This window comes from Triturus cristatus, chromosome 2_1, assembly GCF_964204655.1.
Source record: "Triturus cristatus chromosome 2_1, aTriCri1.1, whole genome shotgun sequence".
Classification (NCBI taxonomy): Eukaryota; Metazoa; Chordata; class Amphibia; order Caudata; family Salamandridae; genus Triturus; species Triturus cristatus.
The window spans coordinates 1,031,224,265-1,031,250,961 of NC_140581.1; the positions used below are offsets into that span (position 1 = coordinate 1,031,224,265).

General features: G+C 46.3%; 1 protein-coding gene across 4 annotated transcripts in view; it reads right to left on the minus strand.

Annotated features, from left to right (window-relative positions):
* The window catches only part of G3BP2 (G3BP stress granule assembly factor 2), a 265,334-nt gene that overhangs the window by 204,363 nt on the left and 34,274 nt on the right, over positions 1–26,697 (minus strand). For all 4 annotated transcript variants that reach the window (XM_085635242.1, XM_085635228.1, XM_085635234.1 and 1 more), the window contains exon 4: positions 410–583. In XM_085635242.1, the coding sequence (XP_085491368.1) occupies positions 410–583 (174 nt within the window). The remainder of the gene's footprint in view (positions 1–409; positions 584–26,697) is intronic.

Sequence of the window (26,697 nt, forward strand, 5' to 3'; positions counted from 1 at the left end):
GGGTCTGAAACCATGCTCCGTTCTGGTACGCCACATACAGATTGATGCCTTACTTTTTCCTAGCACCTTTTCTCAAATATTTTAAAACTGGAATTTTGTTTGGATTTTTGCCATGGTTTACTAAATAGTAATCTATTTTTATTAGAGTGTGAATCTTACGGTGTTGTGTTTTTGACCTTTTAACTGCTTTGGTATGTCTAAATGTGTTACACATTCTTATTAAGATAAGCCCATCTGCGCTGTGACTTAGCTAACAGGGGTTGAGCTCAGGTTTAAATTATTGAAACCTTTTATCTGAACCTAAAAGGTTTTCAACTTTATTATTAGTGGTGGACAACCATCATTTTAATAATTAAAAGTCCACTGTCGTACAGCAAGGTACTATAGATTTACATAAACTGCTACTTACCTCTGGAGCGAGAACAAAAGTCTGCATAAACCTCCGCATTGGCTGGCCGCTGTTTGAAAGTTCACCCATGACTTGTACGACAACACCATCACTTAAGGTGGCATGAGCATCCACATGACGGATCTTGGTATGGCATTCACTGAACTGGAGGGACATCACTTTCTTATGAATTTCCTGAAATTGAAAAAATACAAGTCAACATGCAGAAAAATATGATAAAATTATAAGTTCCAATGAAATAAAACGATCTTCAAAATAAAGTCCTTTTCTCCAACTCAAAAAGGCTCCTGAAATCCAAACTTCTGTTAAACAGTTCTGATCAACTAATTGGTTTTCACTTTCAAATGACTGATGACAAAAACCTAAATACAGCCAATATGCGTTTAGCGACCTTGTCGCTTCTTCAGGGCTCGAACTTTTTCGAGCGCTTCAACATTTGTGATAGATTTTTCAATCCTTCATATTCCAAAATACGGGAATCTGCAATAAAAACTGCAAATTCTCTTAGTGATATTTGACTTTTTTTTTTTTGCTTGATAGAGGAATCCTGTCAGGGGTCTCCTTGGCGACACCTCTCCTGACCCAGGACAAACATGTGCTCATTGTGCACGTTTAGGATAGTGGACAGTCAGCTGTAGAAGAATTTGGTTCAGTGCTACGTCTGAATTAACAGAAGTTTACCATGCCATGTGTATTCGAAATATGGTACTCCCATACATGTGGCCTTTATGCACTGAATATTTAAAAAAATAAGAGCATTTAGATTGGCTGGCATGGTCTCTTGGTAGAGCGCGATCTGGTTGGCTGGCCCCAACATCTTAATCACGGCTACCATATTTCTCGCAGCGTCACTGCCATAAACTTGTGAAAAGAAATATGCATATGATAAAAGGGCACAGAGTTGGGGTATGGTGGGCTGAACGCCCATGGGGGGGGGGGGGAGGGGGGGGGGGGGTTGAGCGCAGGGCTTGGGCCAATCCCACACCGCTGGAGGTTTGGGTCAAGCATAGAGTCTAGGCGCTACATCCAACTTTCTACTGTGCACGCTCAAAAGATATGCTCAGTGGCAGAGTTGGGATTAAAATTATATTTTAAAAATCCTGGAAAATCAAGAGAAAAAAATATAAAAAAAAAAAAAGGTTAAAGTGACATAGTTAGGCTTTGAAATAAATAAAAAAATGTTTTAAAAACAAAAAAGCTACAGAAAAGAATCTGTTAGTTTACTGAGCAAACTATAACTTGCACCCCACTATGCATTGCTCATGTCCTCGCCTATTGCACCAATCAAAACGTGTCCAATATCATTGAAGACATCACTGAGATCATCCAACTTACTTAATAGACCAGTATAGCATTTCCTATATGAAAGGCAGTACTAAATGGGAGGAAACAATGTAAAGCATAAACACCCATAGGTAAACCAAGCTCCTCCTACACACAGCCTTTTATCTGCACTGAACATTGAGGATTGTGACCTCACGTGGGCAATAAAAAAAAAATTAAAAGCAACAGAAATTCACCAGTTATATATTTTACTGAGATAACTATTACACGGTCTAACTATAACATCACTTTAACCTTGTTTTTTTCAGTGAATATTAACAGATAAAGGATAGGCGAGTCTGTATTATGGTAGTAGATGGGCAAAGAGGGGTTCTGGTAACTAATCACAAGGATGGAGGCAGTGATTTTTAAATAACATAAAGGTCTTCGAACATGCTACACAACTTAACCAGTGTGTATTTTTACAATTCATTAATAATTTTGGTATTCGCATTAAATCAAGACTATTAGACCAAACAGTGAAGTTTTATTGAAAATGTAAAGCAATGCACTATACATTGGTATGCTGCAACCTTTCACTAGTCGCATACATGCAGTCCCACTTTCACAACATTACTTTAACAGGTATTTATATTTGAAAACTTCGTAGAGTGCCAAAGGGACCAACTCACTGGTTTAAGTATGTACGGATGCCAAATCAAAAACCTGTTTATATGGCACAGGGCTCGAAAAATCCAAAATATTGTACTAGTCCTGCAGGACTAGTACCTTGAAAAATCTCCTCGACCTAACTGCAACCTACTTGACCTCCATCTCTGAAAGCGGAGTAAATGTGACAAGATAACAAGATTTAAAGGCATCTGTATTGCTCATTAACTTTGTGAGCAATAGAAATGCCTTTAAATCTTGTTATCTTGTCACATTTACTCCGTTTTCACAGACAGAGGACAAAATGTAGTTTGTCTTCCTACTCGCCAGAAAGGGCGAGTAGGATCTTAAAACAGCTCGCCCTCGTTAAATTTCGCTCGCATATGCGAGCAGTCAAGTGGATTTTTCGAGCCCTGTGGCAACGAATTAACATTGGAAGCAAGAATCACAAACTGGCAGTTATGTTTCAAGATACTTGAAATATCAGAAAAGAACTTTAAAGTGTATAAAACACTACAAAGTCAACTATTCTAGATCAATAAACAAAACTCAGAGACCCTTCTGATTTAGTGGTAAAACAGATTACATTTGTTTCCTTTAGACAAAGCAGTTGTTGGGACTGGTAACATGCTGTCAAAATTCAACAAAAACTGGACAGTCTATAGTGGAGGAATTCTATGTCAGGACAGGATGCTCAATTATGCTTCAACTTCCTTAACTGCTTTTTCACCGCAGCCATCAATAAAAGTACAATTTCCATTAATAAAAGGTTATCAAACGTGACCATTAGAGCCAATCACATTGTTCATGTCACTATATAATGCAACATCATCCCTTCACTGTACTCTTCCGTTGCTGCTTACAGCTGCCTTAAAATAAGCGCCTTGGCTTTCTTCGTTTTACACAGTTGTATGGCTTTCTGTATGAGTATTCGACTGTCTCAGACACAAAAGAAATTGCTGCCAGTAGGCGGTTCGACCAACACTGGGTTCATAAAGCAGTCTTACTCACCTCTATCCCCCTCACCTCCCCCAAATACGTCGTCGTTCGTGCTTTTCTGAAACTAACTCACACTGACAGAGAAGGTTCTCACACGTCTTTCTAAACCTGGAGAGGTGAGTGGTAGTGCATTAAGGCCACGAGCAATCTGACAGATTGCTTTGGGCGTGTGAGTCGCATTAGCCACTTTAGGTAAAAAGGGTAGCATAGTTTTTAAATTCTGACCTACCTCGGGTACCGGCTGCTTCTGCTTTGACCCGGAGGTCCTATTATTGTTCCGCTTCCCATTATCTGCCATACTACTTCAGGCTATGAAGAGATCACTGGTTATACCTCCGTATTGTTGTCCCTAGCCAGTCAGGGTAGCAACCCCTATTACCAATTGAGGTGTAGGTAGATAGGCCTATCACAACATTTGATTGAACAGGATGGCTGATTACCGCGGTTACATCCAGCAGAAGGAGACCCACTCATGATTTGAACCCAGATTTTGTCCATATCAGTGGACCATGCCCACGACACTGCAAAAGTGCCTGAATGCCTCCAAGACCCAAGGGTTCTAGTAGTTTTCTGGCACAGATGCACTGTTGTGATGCAGGTGGAAACATAAGTGGGGTTCCGAGCTTCAGGCACTTCAAGAAACTAGCAGAATCCTTTGGAAAGCTGCACAATTTGCTTCAGACAACCCATACTCACCTCTCCCAGGAAGAGGCATGCCCAAGATGTTTGTTTTTGTTTATTTCCTCGGAATAATCCCCTTCAGGGCTTTAATGGTCCGACCAGGATCATAGCGATACGGATACCCACTCCTCTGGTAACTCAAAGTATAAATGATCCAGGAATTGGCATTCCTTGGGGTGTGGGGGTGGAGAGGTTGGGTGCAAAAAAAAAAAAAAAACAAGCATGGGCATAGCCAACAGGTCTCGCATTTGGGACCTTATAAGTGTTTAGCCATGCAGCACATTATACTGGGTGTATACTGGGTGCCAGCTCACATTAGTGGCAACCACACAAAGCGACAATATGAAATATTGAGAGTGAGTGGCAATTTCACAACCATCTAAATGGAAGCATCAGTGGCGATGAGGTAATGCTTGCGTTCACTGTTCCTGGGGAGCAAGAAAGACATAATAAAGCGAGTAGACACCTTGTCGGGGTAGTAAGCGCTATATAATTCCAATATAATACAATTATCAACAAAAACACTGGATAGCTTTGTTGGTCGCACAACTTTTCAGTTTGTTTTAAAGAATTTAAAAACTTTGGAATGTACATGCATTACGTTTGGAATTACATACTGATGTAAAGTTGTATTCTCCAGATGTAGCTTTATTTCGCAGTAATCTTTCAATGGCATAAAACCACCTCTGTGTGTGGTAGACTTCCAACTTGAGACACTTGGATTATTCTTCCCAAAATGTGCGGTGACTTAACTGGGATGTAACTTAGACCAAGGTCACACATGGGGTAAGCGTCGGTCACTCCCTTCTGTCCTCCACCTCCCACCCTCCCTCCCTCTCCCCTCAGGGCGACTACAGGAAAACTCAGCCACGCCCAGACAAACGCACTAAAGCCGAAGCGCAGCAATATTTTGAAAGAGGGTGTGAGTTAACACCCAGAGCTGCAGACTTTAGAACTGGGGACTGGATTTGAGTTTTGGCGTCTGCTCTCCCCATGCCTATAAAAAAAGAAAATCGGTTTCGTCAGGAAGCTAGCAGACATCAAATTAGCTGAAACTTAGAACAATAAACAGTTTTTTTTTTCCAGCACACCAAGACGATATGGCCCGAACGTTCGCAAGCTTTGCTTTGGCTGGGTGAGGGCCACATAAAACAATGCTCTTCCTGTGCATTCTGGTATTGTAGTCTCCTCCATTATTAATGGAAGCGGCGATAAAACGAATATCAGAATGCAACGAAAACGTTTGGGTGGATAAATACCCCGAGTAGGATTAGGTCCCTAGGCTTCGTGTCCCTACAAAGTTTGGGTAAATAAGCATTCCTCAATTGGCCTGTGACACTCGTTCTCAGCCTGAGCCATGGCTTTCCCTGGCGAAAAGCGGAAGTGTACCAGAGATGGAGAAGTGCCAGCAGGGGGCTAATGGAAGGAAGCGCAGACATAAAGCAGGCAGGGAGCAGAAAGGCAGTCTGCCAGCGAGACCGAACTATTACAGCATGGACACAGAAAACAGAGAATGCAAGATTACCACAGGGAGCAGCTGCCGTCAAACCATGTACAGTAAAGGGGATTGGAAACACTTTTGCAGGGGAAAACGAGAACACAAACAGCTGTCGCCACGACCGAAAGATTACAGCATGGACATGGAAAAGTGAGACAATGCAAGATTACCGAAGGGAGCAGCTGCCGTCGACCCATGTACATTAAAGGGGAAAACAAGAACACAAACAGCTGTCGCCACGCGGCTGTGCGAACGCACGCAATAGTAACAAAAAGTGAGGCCCGTCATTATAAAACCCACCGTCTCACGCCGCCAGTGACCGATCCAATCCCGGTGAGCGTGGGCAAAAGAGGACAAGGCGGTAACCAGAAGGGACTGAAAAGCCTCCGGTACAATGCTCACACTCTGTTCGGCATTATTAATGACTGTAAATGACGCTCACCAATGAAATTTAGGGGTGGAGCAGAAACAACTTCTGGAACTGTATGGATTCCAAGAAGCCCTCGAATGGCGAGAGCAGCGCATGCGCTGCTAACGCCAGGCAAGACCTAAAACTGAAAGCCAATACTGCCATGAGCTCAGATGAGCATGATCAGATTTTTGATCCCTAAAACATCAGTCTCTTCGGAGTGGGAGCCTATCATCCAACGTTGCATACTACCTCAAGCAGGGGCTAAGGCAACCCTTGCATGAGGAAGTATGTAACAAATGGAAGGCTGAAGGTCCCAGACCCTCCATTGAGGACTAAGTTGCAACCATGCCCAATCTGAACAATACTATGGTACCCTTTATTGGTAAGCTCATTAAAGAACCCATAAGGAGTGTCACTAAATCTCAGTGCTCTTGTCAAGATAGACCTCTTGATGTTTCTGGCCCCATCCCCAACGTAATGGAAATGGAGGGGTACGCCAAAAGAACAGGCGCTGCTATAGACTGAGAAATCGACAGGTTGAGCTCCAAGGGTGATTTGCCTTTTGGGAAATGCAAAATGTGCTCGCTTGACAGAGCAACGGTCATTCTTGCCTTCTTCACCTTGATCCTAAGCTTAGAAAGTTGGCATCTACTGAAGCTGGTCCAGAAGCAAAAGTCCTCTTGTTTGGGGGACACCTTTGTAAAAGATTTGCCCAAATTCGTACAGACCTTCACGACCCTAGATAAGGTGCAGTCTTAGCTCAAAAAGGTTTTCAACCCCAAGGTCCCATGCGTGCCGACTGGAACGAGCAAAAGGGATATTAGCCGTTCTTCCCCTCCAAGCAAGATCAGTTGAGGATGCAGTTGAGCTAGCTATTACAGACAAGAGATACTTCCCTTGTATGACATGGGGTGGCAGGAACAGCAGAATGCCTGAGCAAATGGGAGGAGATATCCACTAACGCATGGATAATACAGATGGTGCAGGTATTCCACGCAGTATTCTGGGACATCAAGAAGCAACATGTAAGGCAACAACCCCTCACGTTATCAAAGGAAGGCTGCAATCTAATAGACCAGAAAGTTCAAGATCTACAGAACAAAGGTGCCATCGAGAAATCCTTTCATCACCCAAAAGGGTTCTTAAGCAATATATCTGTTGCAAGCAAGAAAAGAGTTCTTCCAGTTATCAACCATCGCGAATTAGATAATTGCTCAATACACAGGCATTTCGTGATGGAGGGCATTCATATTTTGAGGGGCCTTCTCAGGCAAAGAAATTGGTTAATCAGGTTGGATCTGAAGGATGCCTACCTGTCGATAGAGATTTTCCCTCCTCACTGGAGGTTTATTCAGTTTCTCTTGAAGAATCAAGTTTAAGAATTCAAGGTGTCCAGCCCGTGCTGCACCTCGAAGCGGTAGGAACCAGTCATGGCTTTATTGCATCCACAGGGTGCAGATTGATAATTACTTAAACATGATGCTCATGGCTCAGGACAAGCACACAACTGAAACAATCCCAGATGGCAGTTAAACTTCTGAATCACTTTCTATTAAGCATCAATCTCTCCAAATAGAATTCGCTCTAAAGTCCCAGGATGGAATTTCTTAGATTTACCATCGACTTCCAAGAAGCAACACTGGAGTTACCCTGCAAGGAAGCCAGGAGAGAGGTGAGCTGGCGGTTAAACCACATGGAGGTGTGGAAAGGCCAAGCGGTCTTCTGCTCCACCACTGAAAGGATGACACAATCAGATGTGAGCCGGTGGGGCTGGGGAGCCGGATGCAGGGACATTCCCACAGTAGGATGGTGGTGGTCCCAGAAGAAGCTGAATCTTCAATTCAAGTGCTTTGGACTACTGGCAAGTTCCTCCACAATTCGCAGCCTATGACCAGGATGAAGTGTTGCATATTGCAGACACTGGAGAAACTCTCAGCAGTGCAATATGTCACCAAATTGGGGGTACAAGATCCAGGGCACCAGCAGAGATTGCCATTGACGTTTGGCAGTACTGCCTTGAAAAGGAGATATGTGTCAGTAATCCACCTACCAAGAAGATCCAACACAATAGCGATTTGGAATTGACGATTCCTGAAGAACTCCAGCCATTAGAGGCTGCAGCCACAAGATTTTCTATTGCTCTGCCAGAGATAAGGCACACCGCACAGGAGCTTTTTTGCTTTGAGACTGAATGAGCAAGTGCCCCAATTCTACAGCTGTAGACCAGACCCTGAAACCACAGAGGATGATGCTTTCTTCAAAACTGGAGTAAAGGGTTGAATATTCCTCTCCACCATTTATCAGGATTACAAAAGTGCCAACACAGGTCAGTCGGCAACGGCGTGGATGTTCCATGCAACTCCACTCTGGAGAACTCAGCAGTTTTGCCCTCTTATTCTGGAGATGTCGAGCAATTGCCCAGTGGTGCTCCCATTTTTCCAGGAAATTCTAAAAGGTCCAAGAGAAGTGCATAAAACAGTTCGAGACATTCTATTTACCCTGATGGTCTGGAAGATCTCAGGCAACAATGGCAGATGCCAGGCCTTTCGGGATAGACTTCCTCGTTAATGGCACATGCTTGGGCACCAGGGAGCAATAAAAGACATGTCTGCCTGGAGCAGTTGAATGAATGAATGAATGAAAACAGATTTATATCGCGCTACTATGCCCAATGGGCGTCAAGGCGCCTAACCAAAAAACCAGATCAAAAATAAGAAACTTACTGGTAGGCCTTTGTAAAGTACCAGGTCTTGAGTGCCTTCCTAAAAAGGACCAAGGTTGGTTGGGACTTAATCTCCAAAGGGAGAGTATTCCAGAGCAGCGGGGCAACAATGGAAAAAGCTCTGCTGCCCCATCTGATCTTTTTGAAACGAGGGACTACCAACTGATTAAGGAGCGGAGACGTCTACTGGGAATGTAGCGGGTAAGCAGAGATCCGAGGGACCAGCCAAAAGAGCTCTATACGTAAGGCATAGAAGTTTAAAAGAGACCCTGTAATGGATAGGAAGCCAATGTAGGTTCTTCCTGGCCATGGTCGCGGAAGCGCCCCTTGGGAGTGCCAAAACAAATTTGGCGGCCGCATTCTGCACAACCTGAAGGTGCTGAATAAGGCATTTATTGATCTTTTCATATAATGCATTGCAATAATCCAGACTGGAACCCACCAGTGCGACCACTGTGCTTGCGTGCCTGCGGGGAGAGATAATGAAGGATTCTTTTGAGGGTCATGATGACTCCCCAACAGGTGGCAACCGTCCTGTTGACCTGGAGATTCATAGACAGCGCAGTATCAAAAATAACGCAGAGGTTCCTAGCCGATTTGGCGGGAGAGGGGCAAGCTCCTAAAGATATGGGCCACCACTCATTGGACCAGATGTCCTGGTCTTTACCGAAAACAAGGACCTCTGTTTTGTCGGCATTCAATTTTAAGGAGTTTAGGATCATCCACTCAGCCACCATCTGCATGCATGACCTAAAACTGGACGCCGAAGCATCGACAGAGTGGGCTAGGGACACCATGATTTGCGTGTCGTCGGCGTACGACACCACCTCCATCCCCTGTGATCTTACCAATCTAGCAAGGGGGGCCACATAGATGTTGAATAGAGTCGGACTTAAGGCCGACCCCTGGGGTACCAAATCTCCAAGCATGACTCTTTGCTCTCTAAGATGTAAAAAAGAGTCAAGGAGACTTAAGGCCGAACCCGCCACCCCTGCCTCCCTTAACCGAGATGTTAGGGTAGAGGGAGACAGGGTATCGAAAGCTGCAGTGTGATCCAACAGGACCAAAACAGTCGTCTGACCAGAGTCAGCCTTACTGCGAATATTATTGACCACCATGGTCAAGGCAGATTCGGTACTGTGAAATTTCTTGAATCCATGCTGAGAACTATCAAGGAACTCAGAGGAGTCAAGGAAAGAGGATAGATGGAGGTTAAGATGAGCTTAAAGCATCTTTGCCGGAGCGGGTAGTAGGGATATTGGTCTAAAATTCTTCAAAACTCCGGGATCGAGGGTAGATTTTTTAAGAAGAGGCTTCACTATGGCCTTTTTCCAGACAGAAGGAAAGATGCCCTGGGCCAGAGCCTCATTCATTACCTCCAACAGTGGGGGCAGAAGGATCTCCCTACAATCCTATAAAACTTTTAATGGACAAGGGTCCACAGGAGAGGCAGACTTAGTCCTGTCTAGTAAAAGATTTAGTCCCTCAAGGGAAAGTGGCGGAAAAACAGAAAGAAACTTAGTCGGAGCTCTCCCCCAAGATTCTGAGGCCTTAATATCAAGGAGAGAGAGATCGTCAAGCCTATTCCTCTGAGTTTCCAAGGCCATATGAATATCCGAGATTTTCGTATAAAAGAAATCGGAGATGTTATTACATAGCTCTTGTGAACTCACAACTGGATCAGGTGTCTGAAGAGAGCATAAAGAGTCCACGATTTTAAACAGCTCATTAGGCGAGGAAAGTGATACCGTCAGGTTCGAGAAGTACTCCTGTTTCTCCTTGATCACTCTAGCTTTGTAAGTTCGCAACATCCGTTTATGATCCTCTCTATCATGGGCATCCCATGACTTACGCCATCTTCTTTCCTTAGATCTGCAGGTTTGTCTTAGAAGTCTTAAAGACTCTGTAAACCAGGGCGCAGAGGGTTTCCGCCGGGCCACATATCGCCAAGAGGCGGGGGCTAGTACATCAACTGCTTTGGAGATGGAGCTAGCTAGTTCTTGAGCCGCTTTATCCACATCTCGCACAGATGAAGTCTCAAAAGCTCTTAGAAAAGGAGTAAAAGCTTCATTAGTAATGTTTCTGTAACTCCTTTTCCAGCTTCTATTACTAGTGGCAGAATTACGGAACTCTTCGACCGCGGTTACAAATTCAAGGGGTACCGCAAGGTGGTCCAACCATGCCAGGGGGATAGGGGGGCCCGCTGAGAGTCTAAAGTCGTTGGTGAAAACCCCATCTAGTATATGACCGGCTCGATGAGTAGAACTTTTCACCAATTGAGTAAACTCACAGGCTGCCAACGAGTCCATCAGCTGGGACGTATACTTGCTTTCCAGGTCATCCAAATGGAAATTCAAGTTCCCCAAGAATGGTAATCTGCGGTTTGCCAAATGGCTCCAAAATTCGGAATAGGTCTGTGCAAAAACTAACTCTAGGACCAGGTGGTCTATAGACAAGGATACCAGTAAAGGAGACTATAGGGGAGGATGAGATGCGAAAGTATAGGGCCTCAAAAGAGTCAGAGGGCTCAGAAAGAGTTTTAATAGTACAAAAGAAAGAGGTTCTACACAGAATTGCCAGCCCTCCCCCTCTACGTCCTAATCTGTCCTGTCTGTATATCGTAAAGCCATCGGGAATTGCCAATAATAGGTCATGTCCAGAGGAGTCGGAAGCCCAAGTTTCCGTCACGAATACCCAGTCGGGTTGTCTATCGTTAACAAACTCATGAAACTGTGTGTTATTCTTAATGAGCGACCTAGCGTTAATCAGGAAGCCCTTTCTAGGTTGAGTAGCGGTCCGTGTACCTAAAGAGGTAGGAGGGTGCGTCCTAAGTGGAACAGAGGGTAGAAACCCCACCTTACACGTGCAACAAATAGGAGAGCGTCTAATACCCGCTGGAGAACAACAGTGGTGACACGCTAGGGGCAGAGGTCTCAGAGCTAAAATCTCACCTAACGAATATTCCTTCACCACCCGATGCGGAACAGAGGGAATCCCCACGGCAAACCCGCCCGACAGCCCGTCCTCAGCGCGGACGGGCGCAGACGGGCTGAACTCACGGGTAACTCCGGCGGATATCCAGCGATCCCGCTGCGCGAGTCCGCTGCGCGACTGCATGACTCCCTCTTATAGCGTCTATCGACCTGCGGACAGCTAGAGCGTCCGAGAAGCGCGCTGGCGCCGGCAGGCGTCACGTAGCCCTCCCAAGAGGTCCGCCTGACGTTCCGAAAGAGACCGGGAGATGGGCCCGCCCAACAGCGGTGAGTAATCCAATTTACAGTGCAAGCAAGGGACCTAAAGTTTAAAATCAGGGGATAATCCAACCAAATATTTTTAATTAAATACAAAACCAGGGAGGTTTAAAAAGCCAAAAAGCCAGTGATTCCTATTGTCAAATACGCAGAGCAAGCTAAGCGCTAAGCCCACGTTATGCACAAATCAGTGAAAGGCGTTTGGAGACATGTATCCCTAGGGGCTGACACTGCATACATATTACATTTTCTGGCAGTAGGTGGTAGGAGCGTACTCCACCATCAACTCATTTTGATCGTCAATTTGAGCAGAGTATATACCAGTAGCAGGTTAGTTTGGTTCACACTCCCATTCTTAAACTCCTAAATGATATCACGTTCTCTAACTGTGAGAAAGTGACTCTGTATATACTGTCCCTTAATAGGTACAGGGTGTACAGAGTCCACAGTCCCCCAGGGTTTAACAGAGGTTAAAGTTAGAAATAACCTTACTCTCTAAAGTGGTAGCTTGGTCGAGCAGTAAGGCAGTATCAGAGGACAGTGTAAAGTATTTGTTGTACACACTCAGTCAGCAAATTGTCTCACCCACTCAATAATTGAACTCTAGGCCAATGGTTTATATATAAAAAAATATATGCTTGTTTTATTTTAGAACCAACACTTGGATTTAAAATATACTTTCTCAGAATGAGAGGTTTCATATAAATACTTTTGCAATATGCAATTGACTTTTGTAAACAGTTACAAGTGGTTGCAATAGGCAACTCTATTTTAAACAAAACAATGCATTGAGCTCAATGATAAATTCAAGTTATTTGCAACAGATTACTTTTTAGATTACTTTTGTAATTCCAGGACTGGATCCTAGATTCAGTCCTGGGTCAGTACTCCGAATCAAGTGATGAAAGTCGACTTAATTACTGTAATGATTTTTAAACAATATTTAGCTATTTTAAAAGTTGACACTTAGAAAACATTTCAAAGAAAACAGTCAATGATTCCCTATGGAAGAAAATTCAAGTTGCAGGTACAGTATGTTCTCGTTACTTTTGTAATCCAGTACGGGTGCCTAGACTCAGTACTGGGACCTTTATCCAAAACAGGTAAGTAATTACGTTTTCAGATACTATACGATTTTTGAAGAATATTTAAAGATTGCAGAACTCGACACTTAAAAGAAATTTCACAGAAAAACAGTCAATGATTTCCTATGGAAGAAAATTGGGTTACGGGTAAGTACAGTTTTAAGTATTTTTCAGAGTCAGTGCTGGGCACCAAGATCCAGCACTGGGAGCTCACCTAAGAGCAGGTGAATAAAAGCCAGTCAATGTTACCCTATGAGGAAAATAGAGTTATCGGTTTAAGGGTAAGTACTCGACTGGCAGAGTTGAGGTTCTGGGCATAGACTCAGGGGTCCCCCAGGGTCAGGTAGGTACAGTTGGTTCACCCTCAGCGACTCTAGGGTGGCTGGGTGCAGAGAGAGTTAGGCCCAATGTTATCCTAAGAGGGATAGGGGGGCCTTGGTTGGTGGCTGCTAACTGGCAAGCCACACGGCTGTGGGAGCTGGGCTCCCGGTCACTTATTCAGGGCAAGTGGGGAAGTAGGTAGGTGTAGAGTTTTCACTGCCAGGGCCACTCGGGAGGCTGGGTGCAGGGTGCTTTTGAGCCTTCGGGTGCTCAATTGATTTCAATGGGAAATCTCTGGTTTAGAAAAAGACTGCAAGCTTGGGGACGAGGACTCGTCAGGTGCCACCACCACTTCGAGAGGTAAATTGGGTAGTTGGGAGGATAAGTAGATACCCCGGGATTGGGCACAGGGGGCCACGGGGCGCCGCGTGCAGGGGTGCATTTTGGTGTCGGGAATTCTTACCCTCTGTTGATCGAGGTAGGGGGGGCACCTTGTTCTGAGGCTGCAGTCTTCTTCAGGAGTGTCGAGGGAGGTCCTTGGGTGCCAGACTCGGGGTCACAGTCGCCGTGGGGTCGTCCTCGTGCTCTTTGTTCACTCCGGCACTGGCCAGGCTTGGCGGGTACAGTGTGTGCTGGGTTCGTGGTTCCGTGCTGCTGCCAGGGATTAGAGGTAGGTTTTGAGTAGAGCCTCTACTCATGGGAGACCAAGGGGCTTAGAGCCAAAAGGTAGCCAGGTCCTCCAGGGTTGGTGAGGTTGCTGGCCACAAGAGATGCCGGGTTGGAGCAGGAGCAGGTTCGAGGGTCGACAGGCCGGTAGGGCTGGGGCCAAAGCAGTTGGTGTCTTCCTCTTTTTAGCAGCTGCAGGGCAGGTCTTTTTTCTTCTTGCTCTTCTTTGTAGTTTTTTAATCTGGAGTCCGGGGAAGGAAGGTTCAGGGTGCCCCTAAATACTAGATTTAGTGGCGTTACAGGTAGGTGAAGGGCACCTACCAATGGGTCCCTGTCCTGGGGTGGGTACACCCCCTATCCTGCCTCTCTCCTGTGGGAGAGGGGGGGGCAGTAGCTTAGTCCTGATAGGGTAGGGCTCCCCATCATCAAGATGGCGAGAGCCCGGAGATGTGCTTCACCTCTCCTCCCCCACCTGAGGGGTGGGGTTGGCAGGCTGGCACACCCCTGTCCGTATTTGGGGTTTCCGGCCAAAGCTTCCCGTCAGAGTGGGGGGTTGCAGTGGCCTGGGGAAGCTCACAGAGGCGGCATGCCTTTGAAGCTTCTCCCTGCCCATCCTGGGGGAGGAGATTTAGCACCTCACCCAGGATGTGCATTGTTGCAGGCCCAGGAGAGCAGGGGCTCTCCTACCCAGGGGTCCAGCAACATGTCTGCTGGGTGGCAGCCTAGGCAGCCTCAGAGCAGACGTGGATTGTAGGTTAGGTTTAAGGGGACACCTCTAGGATGCCCTCTGGGGTGCTGGGTACATTAAATCCCACACTGGCCTCAGTGTGGGTTTAATGTGCTGAGAAGTTTGATACCAAACTTCCCAGTCTTTAGTGTTGCCATTATGGTGCTGTGGAGTTCGTGTTTGACGAGCTCTCAGCACCATGTACTCCTAAATGGCAGCACTGCACTTAGTGCTCAGGAATGGACCTGGGCACTGTAGGGGCACAGGGCTCCTGCTCCTGTGCCCACACCATTGGCATAAGGCACCCAGCTAGAGGGGTGGCTGATGTATGCCATGGCAGTGTAGGTGATGGGCATGGCACACAGGGATGTGTGTCATGTCGACTTTGTTTTTGTCTTGCACCCAAACACTCAGCCTGCAAAGGCAGTGTGTGTGTGTAAGGGTACTGGGCCTCTAAGGGTGGCACAAGGAGTGCTACAGCCCTTAGAGGCCTTCCCTGGTCACAAGGCCCTGGGTACCTAGGGTACCATTTACCAGGGGCTGACATGTGGCCAGGGTTTGCCAATTTGGGTTTGGTTTGTTTTAGGGAAGGAACATAGGCCCTGGGCACCTGATTGGCAGGAGTCCAGGGCACACTCAGTCAAAGTACATTCAGCAATTCAGCAAAAAGTGGGGGCATACCATGCAAGAAAGATGGCACTTTCTCACACTAACCCCCTCAGCTCCCAAATACACACACACCTGGGATGTGAACAAAGTCCTACACCTTTTCATGAGTTGGCCGGATAATTTCGACTTTTCCGGTAAAGAGTTGTTCATGAAACAGAGTATGCTTTGTATCATTTAAGAGGATTTCAGATCTGTGTGCATTGGATTTATTAGGTAGGTCTTTTACTCCACATGGGCTGGTTTCCATCTCCAATCACACTAAGAAGAAGTCATAGAAAGTCCATTATCTTGTGATTCCTGACTCTCCCAAGTTATGTGTGGTGAAATGTCTGCAAGAATACTAGTGTTTTATGTGAACAGAGACCCAGGTGGGTTAAGCAATTGTTGACTCATTACAAAACCACAACAAGCAGTCTCCTCACCCACTATGGGTATGTGGTTGAAGTGGGCAATGCAGAAGGTGGGCCTTGACACTTCCAAATAAGGTGCCCACTCGACCAGGAGTGCCATGTCCTATACGGCCTACTTATTAGAAGCAAACCTAGAATTTTACAAACAGCAGACTTGACGTCAGAGTCAATCTACAAAAGATTTTACTTTAAGCAAATGTCTAATTTGGCTCTGGTGAAGGCAAGTATGCTTTAAAGAAAGCGTAATCACTTCCAGCCCGACACAGATTAAAAAACTTCCTAGTTAGCCTGAAGGAATAGGTCTATTCTATTAAGGACACAGATGCAAATATCCTATTGTTACCCCTTTAAAGGACCCTTTCCAAGCAAGATACAGAATTAGGATTTAGAATTTGAATATCTCCAGTTATTCTTGCATTGTGTCTTTCCTCTTACAGAGTTCTTTTGATGATAGGTCAGTCTTTGCTGCTGTCAGAGGGGTTTAAACCCAGAGTGAATCAACGCCTTTCGAAGGACTTACATGAATGTAATCCTCCTTTGCTAGGCAGACCACCTTCACAATACTGCCACAGAATCTAAGGTTCATAGTGAACTGTTGCATTTTTCGGCTGCAAACCAGTAAAGCAGAACTAAGTCTTCAAGTAGAATGCTAAATCAGACGACACTGCAGCTGCACTTATGACTTGGTACCAGTATAACATGTCCTCCTTCAATTCAGTCCTCCTTGTGCTCAGCGAAATTTAACCGAGAAGCACTGAAGGAAATTTCAAAAGGGCTCTTTCATGACTTCAAGCAATGTGGTCATAATAGTCTCCAATCAAGTCAAAGTAGTCCCGCACATTGTTGCCACTGAACCAAAAGAGTTTGGTTTTATTACTTCATGGAAAGGTAGAAAATAATTAAGGAAAATGAAACTTCTTTGTTGCGGACACAACCGCCTATTTAGGAGGAGGAACTGGTCAAGAAAAGAGCGTCTTGCTCAGGTGCTAGTCTCACTAGTGTAGACTTGACCAAGGAAGGTGTAAAAAAATAAATAATAAAACGGTCAACACAATGGCATAAGAGACAGCGAACAAAGATGGTGTGGTGCCAGGATACTCAAAGATTCTCTCTGGGGTCAAAAACTACACCCAGCAGTGTAATTGGGGGCTGCACTAATGTTGGTAAGGGAAGCAACATGGAGAGCATGTTTGGGGTTTTATTCCTTATCGCCCGCCTGTGAATTAGGCCTCCAGTTTCTGCCTAAATAGAATCCCAAACCAATTAGACAATGTAGTGAGGTGAATTGACTCCACAACCAGCTGTAATCTACTGCACAAGTTTAGACATGGAGAAGCATACTGGATAGGATCCTGGTTTTACAACCAATTATTTTGCACTACAGCTTCTCATTATCATGACAAGGCAACCTTGGAGCTGTGAACAGTGGTTAGACCCAAGTCTGCCTCAGAGAAAGAGGAGGCAAGTCAAGAAATTAAAAAGTGATGGAAGTCACAAGACGACAATGACAAATAGACTGCCTTCAAGAGTTGGTGAAACACCTGGGAACACACCTTGTGGCAACTGTTGATCAGGTAAGGACTAAACTGTTCTGCTGACATTCAACTGCACTGGAGTACTAACAGTCATACCTGATAATCAAGTGGTACAATGATAGATCTTGACTTCTGGTGATAGTAGAAAGCTGACTTTATGTAGTGTACTAAAAAGAGGTACACTTTGAAGAAAGTACAGACAACCCTTATTGGTTTACAGGGCTTAAATTAATAATCCCAAATGCTCTTTTGTGGTAGTGTGGGCGAGCAGTTTAGGCTTATCAAAGGGTAGTGTTAAGCATTTGCTGCACACTCCGTCAATAAATGACACAGTTCAAGAAGAAACTACAGACCAACTTATAAAAATAACATTTTTATAACATTTTAGACATAAAAAAAACTTAGTAATCGGGTAAGTACTTTAGATGTTATCCAATGTATATAAATTAGAAACAGTAGAAAATGACAGGTGTCAGATTTGAGGCATGAGCCTCGAACATGATAATGTTATCCCACAGGAGAAATTCACTGCATAGGGCAGAGGTCTTCAATCTCTGGTGCGCGACCCCCAGAGGGGGGATGTGGAGTTCTGGGAAGGGGCTCGCCCATTTCCAGACCTCACTTCTGCCGAAATCCAGAACATGTGCTCTTCCTTTAGGACAAGGACAGCTACCCAAGACTTAATTCCAATCGTTAAAAAGCTTCAGCTGAAGTTAAATGAGTGTAATGTGCTGTGAAACAAAGAGGCCCAGCAGACCGGTTAAACGATCCTTCAAACAAGCATTCGTGCCAGGGTGCCTGCTTGCCTGAATGTAATGCAATTGTGCCCTCGGAGTTAATCTGCAAATGTAAAGGGTGCTTGGGAGAGATTCTGGCTTTAATCGCTTGAAGCACGGTGATGGCAAAGATGTGTTTATTGTTTTTTTTTTATTTAGTGGCAGTGCAAAGAGCTAACAACCGGGCCATGAAGTTATGCAAAATAAAGGCATTACTTATGGTCTGGTATTTCTAAATTCTAACTTTGGGAGCTCCATTATTGTGAGAAGTTGGCCTGGCACATGCTGGTCACTAGTTATAGTGGCCACCTTGCACCAGTCCAATTCGACTCTTATGGTAGATAGGTTTAAGACAACCTTTTAAAGAAAGCCATCCTAGTGGTAGCTGTGGAGAGCAGCCTTCAGGCTAAGTCTCAGAGGAACGTAAAGCAGCTTGTTTTACCTTATAATCTCTTGAATTACCAAATGAAAGGACACCACACAGGTGTATATATATCAAATATATATGTATTTATTACTAGACACTCTCTACAAATCTCTTTATGAGATTAGAAACCAGGTACACATTCAAATGTCAATGTTTCACAATAAATTAAGCACAAATATGTCTGGAGCCCTAGGGGCGTACCAGACCATATACTAAGAAAGTGGTATAAGGATGTTGACTTGCAAAATAAGGCCTAGGGCATCGCTGGGGCTTCACTACTGCAGTGTTAGCAGGTAAGTAACAGGTCCACGGGAGACGCGTGCAGTGTGTGAACACAGCCGCGGGTTCCCTATTGGTTATAATGGTGCAAATCGCAGTTAGATTTTTAAAGTTCTAGGGTACTTCGAGGAAGACTACAAGCAAGCCAATTATAAGGCAAGTACTTCGAGGGCCAACACACACTTGGGCACCGGAGTGCACGAGTTACCTCACCCAGGGAAGCCAGGTGCATAGGTGTCGGGTCGCGTTGCTGTTTTCTATGGAGACCAAAGAAGACTTGCTGATTGCGTCGTCTGAAGAAGTTTCCGGAGGAATCCAAGCCTGGATTCAAGATGAAGACCTGAAAATTGAAGGGACAGTGTTCAAAGTCACTTGCCAGTGACCGGTGGCCAGGAAGATGGATGACCACGGATGTCGGGTGATTTCAGGTAGTCGATGGGGTTTTGACTCTTCGCTCACGAGGTCCAGGAGAGATCGATGATGACCAGCGGCTGTATTTGGAGTGTCCCACGACGTCTGCAGCTGATGGCGGTGTCGGCAACCGGATTGGCGCAAACAAGCCTTGGCAACTGCAAGTCTCGTGTAGACTGAAGAAAGTCGATGGTGCAGACCAGCACGGTCTGAGGGACTCACCCAGCAAGGGCAGGCCTGGAGCAACCAGGGGAGCCCTTTGATTCGATAGAATAGTCTTCAGGGGACCCACTAGCCAACAGGCAAGTGATCGCGAAGACGCCTCTTCAGGAAATGCTTCACAGGAGCCCACGGTCACTCGGGACGGGGTGGGCCGCTGATTTTTGGTGCAAGACCTACTGGAGGCTTGGGTCACAAATGGTCCAATGCACAAGTTCGTAGAACGTTGTTTAGGGTTTGCACTCGACAATAGTGCATGGTCCCCGGGTATTGCTGTTCCTCGTCACTTGTGGAGTCCACTCACCACAGCTTCGCTGGGGACTCACAATGGCCGTCGAGAAGTCAGGAAATCCACTTCCGGGCTGCAGGGACTTCGAACTCCGGCAGGAACGGGAACGTTTGCAACCGTTGATTAAGGTTTTTGGTGCCTGCCAAGCAGGGGAGTCATTCCTTGACGCCAAGGGAGATTCTTCTGTCTTCCAAAGGTATTGGAACGTCGAAGGGCCAGGATTCTTCTTTGTAGAGCGTCGTTCAGGGTTATCTGAGTTGTAAAAGCATGCTTGCTTATAGTGAAGACAGGGGAGGGACTAGCTCTATGACCACTCCTCTAGGAGGGTCAGGGGAGGGGGTGGTTACACCCACTTCCCTTTGTCCAGTTTCACCCCAGAGCAGGGGCAGGTAGCCCCTGAACCGGTTTGAGCTGGCATATGCACAGAGGGGCCTACTGCTCCCCCATTGCAGGACTTCAAAGTACTCTAGGAGTGCACCCACCCAGCCCCAATACACTAAATCCTGTCTGGAAGGTGGTGACACCTCCCTGTGACAGGATGCCTTTTGTTGGGCTTCCTCCACTGCGAGTTTGTCAGCAGCAGGAGGGCAGCCCAGTGTCTGTGCTGGTGGCATCCATTTTGTGATGCCAGGGCTCCATAGGATTTCTATCATTTTACATGTTGTCTCCTCTAGAAGGGTGGGATCATGCTCCCACATCATGGATTGATGTGGGGGTATGATTCCAAGTTGTTTGACACCTAACACGACATGTTTTGATGCAGTCATTCCAAAGTTGGCATTTTAATGCACTTAAGAGTATATGGTTTAACCGCATCCACAAACAGCCATAGAGAATAGACTCTGGTAGCTGCAGGGGGGTCCTGCTCAGGCAGAGGCACTCCCTCACATTGTAAACCACGCACCCTGCCCTCAGGATTGATAGGGCCTGCCATAGGGGTGGCTGATAGGTTTATATGTGTGTGTAGGGTGAGATATAGGAACCTATATCTCTGTGAGGAGTGCTAACACAGGCCTGTGGTGTCAGATTTAGTCTGCTTCCCAGGGGTGGCATAATACATGCTGCAGCCCCTGGTAGGCCTGAGAAGTACCTATGCCCTAGGTACCCAAGGTACCATATACTAGGGGCTCATAAGGCACCACAGTATCCAATCACTAGTGCATCTAATATGCACACCAAGTCGTTTAGAAAGAACAGAGAGACTGGGGCCCTGATTAGCAGGGACCCAGTCAGACTATAGCCAGTAACCAGTGTATACATCAGGAAAAAAAGCGGGGGCAACATAAGTGCAGATCCTACTCTCCTACAATTATATCCTAAAACTATTTGCACAGTTTGTAGCAGTCTATCTTATAATGTGTGTAATGCAAGTATAAAATAATGACTTGCACATTCACTGTGCTTTCTGTCACAGGCGGTGAATTGTAGCACAAAAAAGACACAAGTCACTATTCTCCACTGCACCAACCACATTTAATTCTGTAGCTCTCTGGTTACACTCAAACGTCTGCAGGGTATTAAATAGGGGTTTCATAATGTACTATAGTGCATTTCCCACTGATTACCAACTTTTTACGTTTATTTTTCGTTTATTTTATATCTAGCTACCTGATGGTGATAAACAAGCATTTGCAATGCAATAGGTCTCACATTTAAGCAGTTTGAGCTATTGGCATTGTAAATGAGAATGCCCTTTATTTAGGTTTTGGTTTTCAAAACATAAATAAAAGGCATTGTCATTTACAATGCCAATAGCTTAAACCTGCGTAAATGTGAGACCTATTGCATTGCAAATGCTTGTTTTGACAGTGCCCGGGACAAATTGTGATCCTAATCGGACCCTGCCTGGCTCCTGAGAGGCAAGGAAAGGATCGGCAGCCCAGGTCCAGGGCAGGGGAGGGAAGCCACTCCTCTGATCAGATCATTCACTGATCTGCCAGCTGCTCCAACACCTTCCGGCTGCCGCTTCTCATGCCCTCCCATCCACGGTGCTGGGTTCTTAATGCCTGGGTAATAGAATCTTAGAACGTTTATGAATTAGAAAAGTGGTATTCGAATGTTTGTTTTGGAATGGTGGCAGTTGCTGATCCCTGCCAGGGCTACTGGCCGCTCTTTGATGCTCATTAAAGACTTCCACAGATTACCTTTGGAACTGCCTCTTTTTACAAGCACACAGACAGTGCATAAATGCCTTATTTGCATGGCCATAGCTGTTTGAATCGCGTAGCTCGTCATTGTGCTGCAGCACCCGATGTGTCGTTTCCCTTGACACTTCTATACTATTCACTTTGACAATATCATGTTTAGTGCGCGTGCCTGATACAGCCACTCTAGAGTCTAGACGTTGAGCTGGCAGAGGGCAAGGTGGCAGTGCATGGTGAGGGGAAACACAGGGCTGGCAGTGCACATCAGAAGCAGGCACTGGGCTGAATTCTGGTCTGACACTGTGGGACTGGTACCATATAGATATAACATGCAGAGCACAGGGCTGGCCGCCTCTGGTGCAGGAAACCAGGGTTCGAGCCTCGAGGTCGCGTCCATATCCTGTGATTCTAGGCAAATCACATAATCTCCCCGTGCCTGAATGTGTAATGTAAATACGGTGCTATGTAAAGCGATCCAATACCGTCCGATCGAGTTCGCGCTAAATAGATATGCAAAAAAAAAAAAAAAAAGCCTGGTAGTATGCAAAAGTGAGGAGTGTCAGGTAGGCGGCAGAGCACTGCATACCGGGCTAAGAAATGGGCTACTTTGTGGTTGCCAGTGTTCAGGGTTGGCAGTAGACCGAACTGGCAGTGTTCACACCTACAGAACAGAGCGGATTCAGGCCTTGGTGGACAGCATGTGGCTTCTCTGCTGCATAATGAAGTTCTGCATGGCTACAGAAGAGGGTGTGGTCCATCGGCTAGATTGCCGACTTTGATGCTGGAAACAAGGGTTCGAGCCTCGGGGGTCGCGTCCACATCCTGTGATCCTGGGCAAATCACTTAATCTCCCCGTGCCTGAATGTGTAACGCAACCGGTGCTCATGTAAAGCGCTCCAATACCTTTGGGTCGAGTTAGCGCTATATAAATCTGCCTTAAAAAAAAAAAAAAAGGCACGGCTGCTCACTAGGACTGTATGCGCAGCGAATCAGCTTGGCGGTTGGTGCCCAGTTTACCTGTGCACGTGCCTTTTTAGAGCGCATGTGTACTAGGAGGGCTGCCGACACACAGGGTTCTTTCGCTGTGTGTAGGACTGCCAACAGAGCGTTCTCAGAGGACATCTTTATTTGTAAGGCTGCCATTGCACAGGGCTTGAAGTGCACACGGCACCCACTCACAGGGCATCCTGTGTCGAAGATGCCTGTGTGCAGGGATGGACGTAAGCTCTTTATGCAGGGCCTACATCTGTTAATGTGACAACCTTTCCTTAGTGCGTGTGTAAAACGGCGCGCGCACACACTGCTGTTAACGTGCAGTCCTATCAGTGCACGGGGCTATGTGCAGGCCCGGCCACTGCAGAGAGCTCTCTTGTACAAACATTGGGAAAAGAGGGGGTCACTGCAGGATGAGGAGGATGGCGCTTGGGTGGAATGCAGAGTGGAAAACAACAGCAGCCGACTAGGAATGAGGAGTATTTGAACTGAATGAGATGGTGAACAAAATTATGTTTTTTAGTTCAATTGTTACCCAACATGGTTGTTCTGCCCTCGGAAGCCTAAAGAGGAAATCAACAATGAGCCTTGTTAAATCGGCAGCGAGAAGAGCCAAGTTCAGGGCTGTTTACGGAAAGTCAGAGACCGGGTTGAAAGCAGAGGGCATGGAATTCCAGTCGTGTGCAGCCAAGTAGGACAAGCCCGGCGGAGCGTGGCGAGCGCGCTTGGCGGGGGCGCGCATTCCAGGCGGGGGAGCGGACCCTTTGAAGTGCGATGCCAAACGGATTGCATGGCGGCACGATGCACGTAATTGTGCGCGTGCTCGCCATGCAATCCGCTTTTCGGAGCACTTTTAAATGCCCCTTACTATAGTCTCGCTTTGCGATCGCTTACGCGATAGCTTACGCGATAGCAAGGCGAGACCTAAAAATGAACAAAATATTTTGTGGATGATTTATGAGAGGCTTGTGCCGCCGGCGTTTCACTTATTTTGAAGCTCCAGCGGCACAAGCGTGTCAATCATATCTATGAGGCGACGCAAAGTCACCCTGCGTGGCTTTTTCATGGCCTCAGATATGGAGCAATGCAAGCCACGGCAAGTCACTGTGTTGCCTTCCGTTGCATCAAGGAGGCGTTAGGTGGGTGTTCCCACACAACACCCATGGATTTTGACGTTGCCCCAGATTTGCAAAACATGTAAACCTGGGGTAGAGCCGAAACCTTAAGGTAAACCTTAACGAGGAGAAAGGTTTTCATTTCTCCTCGTTTTTTCATCTTTGCATGTGTGCTGCATTTAGCAGCACATATAGAAAGAGGAAAACCCCTCTCAGGATTGTTTGTGTGTGGAAAGGTGACCCTTCCTGCACAAAAACAATCCTGCCTATGTTTGCGCTAGGCAGCAATTTGTGTGCCAACGCAGGGGGAAAAGACACGAATGCACCATATTTCATAAATAAGGTGTATTCCTAGCCTTACAAAGTAGCGTAGGGCAGCACAGCAGAAAGCCATGTGGCGCTGCCCTATGTCAATGCCTCATAAATGAGGCCCTTTGTTTTTAGCCATACTTTTGACCACAGCCCACACTCACTGACCTTTCATTTGCTAAACACTGTTCAATTTAATTCCCCAATCTAAAAACGATTTGCTGTGGGAATTGGAGGCGTTTATGGTTGTCAATAGTCGTCAATGAGGAGTAGTAGCAAGTTTGAAGACCTCTGGCACAGAGTCACTTGCAAACAACTAACAAGATTGTTCTTCTGGACTTAAAGGGAGTAGGGGCCAAGGCCCAAGAAAATACCATGAGATCAGTGTTACCTTCCCTGGGTGTCCGGGTGCAGAGGTGCTTTCGACGGGGGTATCCTCAGACGCTACATGCTGTAATCAGTCCGCCAGAACACAAATGGTTGCTCCATTCGTGGGGTCTCAGGGCCACAGAGTGTGTGTTTTAATGAACTCATGCTGTGGGCTAGGGTGCATACGTGCTGTGTTTGGCAGGTTGTTGAATTTGAGACTTTCACGGTTATCTGTGCACCTACAGAAGAGGAAGAAGAAAAACTGCAAGACTTCTGGTGTGGAACTGGCCTATGGTGAAGTCTCGACATGTAGGTCGGTTTTGGGTGCAGTGGTGTTCGGACTGACCAAAAACAGCCCTTGGTCAATGCAACAGGCTCCAGTACTTCGGGTATAGGTGTAGGGCAGCTCCTGGTGTTCATGGCCTCTCCAAACTTGGTTGGTAGACTGATCTGCAGATCGGTGTACTGGACTTGGGGGTCGGTGCCTGCAGGCAAGTGGTTCTTCCACTTCAAAGGAGATGCTTGCCGGTTGACAAAGTGCTGACAGCCTTCCGAGGTTTTTGGAAGATGCACTGCTGCAGGACGAGTCCAGTATTTGGGATTGTCTGGACAGGAGCACTCAGGCAGGGTTTGGCACAGAAGTCCACAGATAGTCCTCTGTTCACTTTCTTCTGCTCTTTTTGTCCTTTTTCTGGAGTCAGTCGAATCAGAGTTCATTGTGTCAGGGGGCACCTAAATACTGAATTTTGGGGACATTTAGGGTAGTAGCCAATGGGCTACTCACCCGTGGGTCACTACACTCCCTATCTAATCACTTCCTGTAGACAATATGCAAAATTCCACCAAAATCAGGATGGTGGAACCCTTCTACGGAGGAGCACATCAGGTAGACCACCGTAGGGGCATTACTGGCCTGATAGTACAACACCCACTTGCACAGCTAATTTCCGGTCTGTGCTGGTGCTAAATGGGCCTCAGACTTTAAATCCCCAGGCCTTGATATGCTAAACCGCTAGCCATCCTGCTGGAAGAGGTGTGAAGACCTCCCTCCACAGCAAGCATTGTTTCTGGCCTCAGAGAGCGTGAGCTCTAACATGCAGGGGGTCAGAAACAGGACACTGCACGCCCGGTGGTTGTTCTAGTGGGGTGATGGCGCTCTAAGCAAGTACGCAAATATTATACGGTAAACTTCAGTGTAAGTGCGGTGCAAAAGGGTAGGGAGAACCACCCCTCTCCCTAGATTGTGGTAAATCACAGACCAAGAACTCCAAGGTACCCTGTGCACACACTAGTGGTACATAGATTTAAGTTAGTAATGAGTGTAGGAAAGAAAGAAACGCTGTTCATCCACTGCTGTGTGGTTCCAGGATTTATTGTTGTTGTGCGTTTCTTGGTACAGAGCCTTAGCCTAGCCAACACGCGTTTCGTCGCTACCATAAAGTACACAGCAACTTCTTCAGGGTCCTTATTGTCGGTTGTACTTCTGTCCCAAAGGTAAATAGTAGTAGATGGTATCAAGGGTAACAGAGACCAGAATTCCATTTAATTAAAGTTTCCTCATGAAGCAGATTCGATATTCTTTGTTTCAGACACGTTTTCAGAATATGCAGCTACTAATTATTGAGACCCCCTATTCGTAGGGTTATGGCTGTCAGCAAGCTTTGATCGTGTTGCCGCTGGTCACCCGATCCAGTGAAGCAGCTGGTGAAGTCATGTGAAAGGGGCAGCGTTGCTGGGGTGGCGTGGTGAGCAAAAGAATGATGGATTTAACCCAGATCCATGTGACTGGGGGTGAATGTTTGCATTGTCCATCATTCCGTCTATCAATTGTTTCTTTTGCATAGGTCGCCCTAAGTGGGAAGGGTATGCCCAGACGTGGGTCCCATGCTCACAACACCACTGGATTCAAGCGAACCTGGCTGATGAAAGGTAATGCCCTGAAACTGGCCCCAGGGTGCTCGTTTCTGGTCCAGGGAGGACCTGGCTTGGCAGTTCGAGCTGGACTGTTCCCACGAGGAACAGGGTCAAGACTGATTTGCATATGGCTGG